Source organism: Mustela nivalis (assembly GCF_964662115.1).
Source record: "Mustela nivalis genome assembly, chromosome: 3".
Lineage (NCBI taxonomy): Eukaryota > Metazoa > Chordata > Mammalia > Carnivora > Mustelidae > Mustela > Mustela nivalis.
In genome coordinates, this window is record NC_139022.1 from 88,757,844 (window position 1) to 88,769,568 (window position 11,725).

The 11,725-nt window shown below is 34.8% G+C and overlaps 1 protein-coding gene across 1 annotated transcript in view; it reads left to right on the forward strand.

Moving 5' to 3' along the window:
* SREK1IP1 (SREK1 interacting protein 1) overlaps nt 1–10,524 on the forward strand; it is a 42,144-nt gene extending 31,620 nt beyond the window's left edge. Inside the window, exons 4-5 of the mRNA XM_082723095.1 lie at nt 5,137–5,209; nt 7,425–10,524. Coding sequence (XP_082579221.1) covers nt 5,137–5,209; nt 7,425–7,614 — 263 coding nt within the window. The 3' untranslated portion in view covers nt 7,615–10,524. The remainder of the gene's footprint in view (nt 1–5,136; nt 5,210–7,424) is intronic.
* The last annotated feature ends 1,201 nt before the right edge of the window (nt 10,525–11,725 follow it).

An 11,725-nucleotide genomic window follows, 5' to 3' on the forward strand; every position in this document is an offset into this window, starting at 1 on the left:
GAAAGATTGAATAAGATTTGTATAAGAGTGGTGTTAATTTTTCTTTAAATGTTTGGTGAACTTCTTCAGTGAAGTTCTCTGGGCCTGAAGATTTCTTTTTAGAAGTTTTTAAATTACAAATTCAATTTCCTCAGTAGTTAAAGGGCTTTTGAAATATTCTGTTTCATGTGAAATAAGTTGTGGCAGTTTGTTTTTTGAGAAAGGGGTTCATGTTGTCTAAGTTGTCAGATTTATTTCAGTTATCCTTCTGATGTATACAGGTCCGCGCTGATATCCTTTTTATCATTCCTGACACTGTTAATTTGTGTCTTTTTTTTTTTTCTTTCACATTTTGCTAGAGACTTGTCAGGTTTATTGACCCAGCTCCTTTTCTTATTCTTTTTCTCTATTTTTTTTTCTGTCTTCAATTTCATTAATTTTTGTGCTTTATTATTTTCTTCCTTCTACTTGCTTTATGTTTATTTAGGTTTCTCACCCTATGTTCTTGAGATTCAAGCTTAGGTATTATTAATTTGAGACTTTTCTTCATTTCTCTTGTAAGCATTTAGTGCTATAAATTTTCCTGTCAGCACAGCTTTACTGTGTTACACGAATTTTGATATATTTCACTTTCATTCACTTCAGTGTGTTTTATTTTCCTTGAGACTTCTTCTTTGCCCAGTGGATTACTTGAGGGTGTTGTTTTTTCCCAAGTGTTTGTAAATTTTCCTATTATCTTTCTTTTACTGATTCCTTATTTGAATCCATTATGGACAGAGACATAACTTTGTATATGTTCAGTTCTTTTAAGTTTGTTAAGATTTGCTTTATGACTGAGGGTATAGACTGTCTTGGTCTATGTGCTGTAGGCACTTGGAAAAAAAGGTATAGTCTACCTTTGTTGGGTGGAGTGTTTTTAAAATATTATTTAGATTCTGTTGATCGATGGTATTGTGGAGTTTTTCTCTGTTCTTGCTTACTTTGTGTATGGTATCAATTAATTGTTGAGAGAGAGAGAGATGTTGAAATCTCTACCATCATAGATTTGCCTGTTCTCTCCTTTCTATCAGTTTTTGCTTCATGTATTTTTAGCTCTGTTATTTGGTGCATACACATTTAGGATATGTCTTGTTAATGAGTCAAAACTTTTATCTTTATATTATGCCTCTTTGTTCTGAAGTCTGTTTTATCTGCTATTAATATAGCTACTCTAGGTTTTCTTTGATAATGTTTGACATATTTCTATCCTTTTACTTAGTGTGTCTATATCATTTTATTTGAGGTGGGAGTCTTATAAACAGTGTGGATGGATGGATCATATTTTTCAGTCCACTCTGCCAATTTCTTTTAATCGGTATCTCTTTTTTTACGTTAATTATTTATATGTTAGGGCTAATTCTGCCATTTTATTATTTGTCTTCTTTTGACTTTCTCTGTTTTTAATTCTTATTTTTTTCATTCTTGTTTTTTTTCTTTCCTGCCTTCTATGGGTTACTTGAATATCTTTTAGAATTATCTCTAGTGCTTTGATTTAGCTACCGTGTCACTTGAACACTTGTAGAATTGCATTTTGATGTATCTGTACTATCTTTGGCTTTGTCCATAGTGGTTTTTTTTTTTTTTTTAATGGGAAATGCAAGTCCATAGTGTTTTTAAATTTTTCTATGGTGTTTTATGTAAAAATTTTTGGTGGCTTCTCTAAGTATTATGTATACAAAATTAATCACAGTCTACTGGTATTGTCATCTTGCCAATTCAAGTGAAGGGTAGAAACCATGCCTCCTTTTATGTTTCTTTACCCTCTCCCCTTTTTAATACTGTTGTCCTAATTATGTTTTCTACATACATTTAGAACCATATGAGACAATAGTTTTAATTTTTATTTCCACCATCAAACATAATTTAGGAACTCAAGAGAAGGAAAGCCTATTGTACTCAGGTTTTTGATTACTGTGTTTCTTCTCAATGTTCCAGCATTTCTTCTTTTACAATTCCTTCCCATTTAGAGAACTTCCTTTAGTCATTCTTTTAGGGTCTGTCTGCTGGTAACACATTCTTTTATCTTTCCTTATCTGACTGTGTCCTGATTTCTCTTTCATTCTTGAAGAATATTTTTACCGGATAGAGGATTCTAGGTTGACATTTCCTTCAGCACTTAAAAAATGCTGTGCCATTTAACTTCTGGCTTCTGTGCTTTCTAATAAGAAATCTGCTTCCATTCTAATTGTTTCACTCACATAAGTAATGTATTATTTTTCTCTTTCAAGATTTTTTTTTTTCATTTGTTTTCAAAGGTTAAATTGTCTTTTAACTTGATATGGATTTCTTTGGTTTTACCCTGTTTCGGGTTACTCAGCATCTTGAGTCTGTAAGTTTATGTCCCTTGACAAACTTGGGAAGTTCTCAGCTATTACTTTTTATGCCCCTCCTTCTTTATACACTCCTCCCAGGACTCCAAGGGACATAAATACTGTGTCTTCTGTTACTGTCCCCCAGATTCCTCAGTCTCTTTTCTTTAAGCCTGTTTCCTTTCCATTGCTCAGACTGGGTGATTTCTATTGTTTTGTTCTTCTGTTCACTGATATTTTTCTTCAATGCTTTGCATTCTGCTATTCAGCCCATCCACTGAGTATTTTAATTCCACTTATTATATTTTTAGTTCTAAAATTTCTGTTTTGTTCTTCTTTGGATTTATAGTTTCTTGGGGGCTTTCATATTTTTTCATTTGTTTCCAGCATCTCATTATAGTTCATAGAAACATTTTTATAACAGCTGCTTTAAAATCTTTTTGGATTATTTTAATACCGCTCTCATTATGGTGTTGCATATTCATTGTTTGATTTTTTATTCAATTTGAGACCTTCCTGCTTCTTGACTTACTGAGTTCTTTTCAGCTCAAACTTGGGCATTGTTATGTTGTATTATGCATCTCTGACTTTTCTTAAACCTTCTCTTTTATCTGATTTTCTCTGGTATGACCACAGAAAGAAAAGTGGGGATACCTCCTTGTGACTGCTAGGAGGAGACAGAAGTTCTGTTTCCCCACTCAGGTTCCACAAATACTCAAAGTGGCATGACTTCTTGCTACTGCCGGGTGGAGGTAGGAGTTCCAACTCCCTGTTGAGGTATCCCATTGTGGGAGTGGTCTTGTTACCACTGAGTGGTGATGAAGGCCCTGACTTTCATGAGCTCTCCTCTGCCAATACTTCACTGTAGATGGAAGGGATCCCTCATTACTACTGGGTGGCAGCAGAAGTCAGAGCTTCCTAAGTGGTCTCCATTGACACTATTAGTGGAGATCTCTATACTGGCCTGTGGAGATGAAAGTTCTGGCCACCCACTTAGGTACGCTGGGGAATTGAGGTGCCTTATCACAGCTTTACAAGGGTGGAATGTCTAGGTTTCCCATCTAGCATCTGCTGACATGGGGTAGGGGTGGTGCCTATTTTTTCTGTGATGTTTGACTTCAGAAAGGGCAATTATTATCTACTAGCTACCTGTTCCTAGGCTGTCCCTGTTTTGGTCCTTTGGGTAAGGAAATGAGGCTTTCGTTAGGGCATTTTTTGATGTACCTGTTGACACTGCCAGGTTGCTTGCTTCTTGCGCTTCCAGTCTGGGCTATAGGAAGCAAGAATTCCAGGGAACTCACTACTCTGTCCTTCTCTGGGTTTTAGGATCCTTAGCTGGTCTGTCTTATTTCTACTTTTCAATTTTTTATGTTTGTTTTTATAATGTCTGGTACTTTTTAGTTGAACTTACTGGGAGAGATAGAAAAAAATACACTTAGTTCATCTTCCCAGAAGCAGAAGTCTAAATGATGATTTTTTTTTTTTTTTTTTTTTTTTTTTTGCTGCTCAGCTGATTTTTTGACAAAGGTGAAATAAGTTGCAAAATATTATATATGCCACTGTATTATATACCATATAAAATACCATATATCCATCTTTCAAAAGAGAGAAACAAAAACTTAGGACTTATATGTAACTATTTTACATAAGTGACTGTATATGCATATTTGGTTATTAGAGAGCAAGCTTAGAAGAAAACACACCAGACTAGATCTGTTGTTGTTGTCCTGGGATCCTAACATCATGATCCTAGAATCCCATAATGCTAAGTTTGTTTGAAAAAGAAAATTTTAAAAAGCTGTATTCAAGGGGCACCTGGCTGGCTCAGTCAGTAGAGCATGCAAGGTCAACTCTCTTGATGTCAGGGTTGTGAGTTCACCCCCCATGTTGAGCATGGCGTCTACTAGGAAGGAAGGGAGGAAGGTAGGAAGAAAGGAAGAAGAGAAAGTGAGAGACAGAAAGGAAGGAAGAAAGGAAGGAGGAAGGAAGAAGGAAGAAGGAAGAGAAAATCTGTATCTGATTGTATTGTTTTGCTTTTTAAGACCTGAAGTGCTGCCCACCAAATTGTTGACATTGATTTGCTATGGAAATTAATGGTGGAGTGCATGAGTTTTTTTTTACTTAATGTACCTAGCAGTGATAGAAATTTTTCTTAAAAAGCCTATAATCGTTTTTACAAGATTCTTAATAAATAAAAGTAATTAAGGACCTTGAGGGTATTAAATAGGTGAAATAGTGAAATAGGTCAGAGAAAGATAAACATTGTATGATTTCACCTATATGTGAAATCTAAAAAATAAACAAAAAAGCCAAGCTAGAAGATACAGAGAAGAGATTTGTGGTGGTTAGAGGCAGTTGATAAGGGTAATCAAAATGTGCAAACTTCCAGTTACAAAATAAATCATGGGGATATAATGTACTGCATGTTGACTATAGTTGATAGTACCGAACTGTATATTTGAAAGTTGCTAGGAGAAGAGATCTTATAAGTCCTCATCGCAAAGAAAAAAAAATTGGGGGTAACTATGTAACATGGTGATAGATGTTAACTATACTTACAGTGATTATTTTGCAGTATATACAAATATCAAACTATTAGGTTTACACCTGAAAGGAATGTAGTGATATATGTCAATTATACCTCAATTTAAAAAAAAACTACCAGGAAAGGAAAAGTTATTACAAGAAAAATATAATATCCTAACCAATGAAATTCATCAGCCAACAACCAAAATAAAAAAAAAAATGTATACATACCATATTAGTGTGTAGATTCATGGTATCCTGATTCTTTCCCCTCAACACACAGGAGTAAATGAAGAAGAGGAGAAGAAAAAAGCAAAAAGCAAAGAGAAAATCAAGTTGAAAAAAAAAAGGAAAAGGTATTTTTTAACATCCTTGTTTTTTAAAAGCAGGACTGTGAATCCAGGATGGATTATAAAATTTTATTTTTTGTGTGTTGTCCAGTTAATATGACACTAATTCAGTTAAGATATTCAGTTGTTTCAGTATAATAACAAAGTCAGGAATCAAAAAATGTTGATACCTAGCCACCTTCAATTTTTTTTTTCTTGGAGCAAATTAAGGTATAAATAAATAATAGCCACCCTCCCTTCTTTTATGTGTTCTAGAATTTTTATTTTAAAACATCAGCCAGGCTTTTAATTGGATGATATCTAAGTTCTTTACATATATATTTTGTCCTCATATATATGAAGTTGGAGCTTAAATATTTGTATTCTCAAAATATCATTGTCATGGCTACAAAATTAAGTTACTAGTAGGATTTATATACTCACTAATGATGCTGAAAATTCCTTCAAGTCTTTCAACAACCCTCATCAGCCACCTGTGAATTTTTAGTATCAACTCAGACAGGGCCTGAAATTAAATGAACTTTTCTAGGCATGCTTAGCAGAGATTTGCCACCTAATAGAAGTTATGTACAAGTATAACACCTTATCTTAGAAATGAGAATCTAGGACCAAAAAGCCAAAGAAAAATGTACAGGCAAAGAAGCTCTAGTCAGAATCCATAGGTCAAGCAGGGTCTTTAAAATAGGAAAACAGGGGCGCCTGGGTGGCTCAGTGGGTTAAGCCTCTGCCTTCACCTCGGGTCATGATCTCAGAGTCCTGGGATCGAGCTCCTCATCAGGCTCTCTGCTCGGTGGGGAGCCTGCTTCTACCTCTCTCTCTGCCTGCCTCTCTCTCTATCAAATAAATAAAATCTTAAAAAAAAAAAAATAGGAAAACAGACAAGAGTTGACAATAATGGAGTTGAAGAGGGAACAAGAGACTCCATGAGAAAATTGGCCAGGAAACAGCCAGAAGTCCAAGTAAGACAGACAAGATGGAGAAGAGAGTACAGCATCACAGAAACAAGGGAAAACTCGGATTTCCTACACAGGATTCATGAGTCACTCTACAGACTCAACCTTACAGTCTCAGACACTAATTTTTTCCCTTCCATATGTCTCTGTTGGGTTTTCTTAGCTTGGGCTTTAACTTTTAATCATTAGATCACTCAACTATTTCTTAAGATGTCTTTTTTAATTTTAAATTTACTCGGTTTCTGTCTTTTCACAGAGTTTGGGGCAGATTATTGTATACCTGTTTATATAAGATCTTAAGAGGTGGCTTCTCTGTTTTTTGTTACTTTTCTTTTTTTCTCATAGTAGAGGAAGGAATTTTATAGTTTCCCCCCCTAATTTTTTTTATTAGAGTAATATTAGAAAAAAAGAATAATGCTTAGTCATCCTCATTCATTTATACTCATTCAAACACATCTTTTTTGTAACCAGTGAAAATTACTTTGGATTGCAAGTCCTCAGCTGTGTCATTCTGCATCTAGAAGATTCAAGTATTCTAACTTGAGAAATCAAAAGAATTAACAAAAGTGCTTTTACTTTGCTAATTTTCAGCTTTCACCCATTAATGCCCAGGTACAATTATAGCCCTTTTTATATAACTGCCTCTTTCTGTAGCTCTTTTAAGAGACCCTGCTAACAAGTTACTGCATACACGCCTGAATTGTATGTATAATAAAGGCTTGGTAAATGACGCTTTTCTTACCTTGTAAGATTTTGAAGGGTATGACAGGATGAAAAACTGAAAATCACAGAAAAACCATTACATCCTTACTGAGTTTAAAACTTATTACTAGGGGCGCCTGGGTGGCTCAGTGGGTTAAGCCGCTGCCTTCGGCTCAGGTCATGATCTCAGAGTCCTGGGATCGAGTCCCACATCGGGCTCTTTGCTCAGCAGGGAGCCTGCTTCCCCCTCTCTCTCTTTGCCTGCCTCTCTGCCTACTTGTGATCTCTGTCTGTCAAATAAATAAATAAAATCTTAAAAAAAAAAAAAAAAAAAAAAACACTTATTACTAGAGTTGAGCAGAATTACTCATCAGTTTCTGTGGCCAACGAGCAAAAATTCCAAAGTCAGTACTTGAAGAGAATACAAATATATAAAGCACATTTTGAGTTTCTTTGTTTATACCTCACCTTGCTCCAAGAATGATTTAAGACAGTTAAAATACCATTTAAAATTTACCTATCTGCCATAAATGCAATTATCAGTCAGTATGTATTATTGCCCATAGGTCTTATTCATCCAGTTCCACTGAAGAGGACACTTCAAAACAAAAGAAACAAAAATATCAGAAGAAAGAAAAGAAAAAAGAAAAAAGGAATAAGTCAAAAAGGGGGAAACACCACAAAAAGGAAAAAAAGAAGAGAAAAAAGGAAAAGCATTCTTCCACCCCTAATCCTTCTGAGACCTCCAAAAAGTAACTGGATCTTCGGCCTAAGTCATTAAATTTTAAAATTGGTTTTGAAAATTATCTGACCCTCCTTGGAATTTGCTATATAATTATGCCTTGCAATAAATCACAGCCTTTTCCATATAGACATTTTTTTCATATATGGGACCATTGTCATCTGGCAATACATTTTTAATGTGCTGACTCTAAAATATTGAATCAGTCTTACTACTTGGTAGACATGCCCCAAATATGGATATTTGTACATACAAAACACATCATTTTTGGTATTCATGACTCTTTGTCCGACTAGTGTTACTGCTTCCTAAGTTGATTGTAAATGGCTTTACTACAGTCAACACAGATAACCTACCTAGCACTTAATGAGTATTTGTTGAATCAAGTATCCACCTTCCAGTGATTAAGTGAGGTAGGGGATAATGCTTTGCTCTGGACTCTGAAAGATTTAATAGCTTTATATCCTATGATAATATATAAAGATGGTGAAATTTTTCACTGTTGTTTTTGGATCTCATCTTTTTTGGATGTCATAGGAGATGAAGCCGCTTACTTGGTTTTAATTAGAACATTTGAAATGAATGGGTTGGCAGAAAGATGAAATGAAAATATTTATAAGGAATATTTACTGTTATACAAAACAGTGTCTAGTATCTGCCTCCTCTGAACCGTAACAATTACAATTTCCTTCCTTGTTTAAAAAGACAAGTGTAGTTCCGCCTCATAGAGATGACACTGTGTTGGATAGAATTTTTAGGACAGACTCCTGGGTTGTTTTACAACTGTGCCATATTGGCATCTCTTCAAGTGATACCTCAAACACAGAACTTTTTAATTAGGAGGATGACAGCTAAATCATCATTAGAACTGATTTTTATTGTATTCTGTATGTAAATTTTATGAAGCTTGTTTCTATGAGTAATGTGGAAAATTTTTATAAATGTGAACATATATATTTATTTGTCTAAAATAATTTGTAGTTTTGAAGCTGGTTTCACACTGAATTTATGGTTTCAATAATGACCAGTTTGGGGATGTTTCTCTCTTTTACTTCAGTCATAGACCTTAAGTGCAGTGACAAAAATTTAGGATTAAGAATTTTATTCTGTACTTTTTAAACTTAAGAGCCAGGGAGTTGCATCATGAAAGCCTTTATATAACAATGGAAATTTTATATGGGTAAGCATTTTCAAACATATATTAGTAGATAGAAGTGTTTCTTACATTTTTAATTTCATAGTGATCAGTGTCACTTACTTTGCTTAGTATTTAGATAGCCCTGACATCCAGTAAGTCAAACACTTACTGGTGTAGCAGCATCAGATGTCCCCCAGTTATCATGGCTCCGCACCAAAGACTGCAGTTACCTCACTGTGGTGCAGTTAGAAATTTTCAATTTGCTCACTTACAGACATGGCTACAGGTGAAATCATTTTGGTGAAATCAGGTAAGTACACGTATCCTCCCAAGCTGGAAAGGTGTACTGATTCTTCATGCAGCTCTCCTCGGTCATGACCTCAGTTAGACTAGGGGAGCTTTCTGACTCCTCAGACCTGTGCTCACCGTATTCCCATTCTAGGGAAGCCATATCACCATCCCTACTCGAGTGGTACAGCTGAGGAAGCTTTCACACTTCTAGCTTTTCCATAATCTGATTTAGTCAGATGGCCTCCTCAAAAAGAAGTCTTCCCCCCACCTTTTTCTTTTTTTGGTAGTTCTGTCAGCTGTTGAGGAGAAACAGAGTTACTGGTTTTTAAGGGTTTGTTTGGCCTTTGCTGTATTGTACGTATTTTTTAAACTGCATTTTACAAAAATATGGTTCTTTGATTATCATGATGAAAAAAATATAGAAAAAACTTTTAAAAATGATTGAAAAATGCTGCATGCACAAGGATGACCTCATCCTATTGAATGTGTAACAGGGTTAAAAAAATGCTAATAATTGTAGTGAAACAAAGTTAATTCAGGTATTTGTGAGTTTTATTTCTGTTTATTGTAGAGATTAATAATTGGCTCATTAGATCTGTTTCCTGAATGGGGACACAATTAATAATTATCCAGAAGAGTTATATACAATTCAGCACTTGTTAACTAATATAGTGTGCCAATTAAAAAACTTGATTGCTCAGTAATTTTTTCTACTAGATAATATTCTTGGAATTATTCTTAAGTAAATTCCCTATAGTATGAGAACAGTTTATGAAATCTCTCATCTGAATAAAATTCATTTCTTTTCACTAATTTTCATCTAAAATGATCTTGTTACTGGGATTGGATATAGATCTCATTCATAAATTTTGGAAGACTAGTGAGATTTTCCCTGAGATGCTATGTAGCAGAAGGAAAACTGAATTTAACAGTAAAAATCTAAAAAGTCCTGGCCTTTCTAACCACCTGTGTGACTTTTAACTAAATCATTTAGCTTCTCTGGGCCTTGGTGTCTTTCATCTATAACATATTGTACCCAGTTATCTCTGAGACCTCTTCCCCTCCTTAATGTATATGCTTACCAATATTTTAGTACAATTCAAGTAATATTATTCATTTTAGAAATTATAGGTAATAAGGTAGCATTCTGTAATGGTAAAGTTTGACTTAATACAACTGTTAAACACATTCAACTTCTTTAAGCAGGTAATTGATATTTACTTTACATTCTTACCAATAAATGTGTGTCATTTTCTCTAGATGCATATAGAATTTCTGTTTAGCTTTGTATCTGTAACCTGATTACCTGAATACCTAAGGCTATTGCTTTTAGCTGATGGATCTACTTCCTATACAATTCCCTCTCTCTTTTCTCCATTATTATCTTTTGGCTAAAATATCTCTGAGGTATCCTTAGTTGTTCACCCTTCATACATACCCATTTATATCTTTGGTTCTCTGAGGCCAAAACATCAATAAATAAGGAGTAAAACAACTTATGTGTCTGTATTTACAATTGACTCTGTCTAAAATATATAACCCCAGGTCACCTTCAGTTAAACTAGGTTGCAAAGTTATGAATAATGTTGATCGAAATACCATCAGTTCCTTAATTCAGCAAACACCGATTGAGCACCTGGCATGGCAAACACTCTGCCAAGTACTGGGGATACAGAGATTCTTAAGACCCATTTGCTTCCCTGAAGAGGTTCCTAGTTTAATTGGTAGGAGAAGCAGCAGAACACAACACTGTGATAAGTGCAGTAATTGACCTGAGCGTGCATTTATAGAAGCACAGAAGATTACTTAGCTTGCCTGGAGCAGTTAGAAGAGGCAACCTAAAGAAAGTATTGTTTGTCTTGGATTTTGATGGAGGATGAAAGTGGAAGTGCTGGCAGTTACTGGTGAGTGGGTACTGTGAACAGAGACCACAACAGAAAAATCTGAGTTATGCGTGTGTCAAGAATTGCAAGCAATATGTGAGGCATGAAGTGTGAAGAATTAAGACTACTTCTGTAGGTTCTCAGGAACACGAGAAAGTGGTCTTAAGTTCTAATTTGGAAGCTTGGACTTGAATCTCATGAGACACATGAGAGCGTTTTAAGGAAAGAAATGACTTTTATTGAGGTTTGGTTTCACCCATTTCAAAATCCAATTAAACAATTTTTAAAAGATGAAATCGCTCTCATGAGAAGGCCACATAAATCATAACTTGAATCTTTTGCATCCTGTTATTTGTATATTCCTATCATGTCCTCTTCTTCTAGACCCACTTTTCTTTCTAAGATTTGATGATTACCAAAGATTCCAGTGACTTGTCTTCTAAAAACACATAAAGCTACTATATTCCTTATCAGACCCATCCCCAGAATGACCCGCATATGTGCATGATTGAAAATGTGTTTTGTCTTAAATTCTTAAGATTATTTTAAGGAAGTTTTTTTTTTATATTATTTTTGACTGACTGAAATTCTGTCCCTAGGTTAGTATTTGTTACACCCCCAAAAAATTATTGAACATAGTTTTCATTCTATAGACTTGGTTGTAATTTGATGAGGCTTCTCACTTTCTTAATATTTTGTCTCAGTGTGTGAAGCACAACTATTTCAGAGTTACAGAGACACATACCAGTTGGTCCTCTGGTTGAGCCTGGTGGCTCTCCCTCAGGTAAGCTGGCTTGGCAGGGACTATACCTA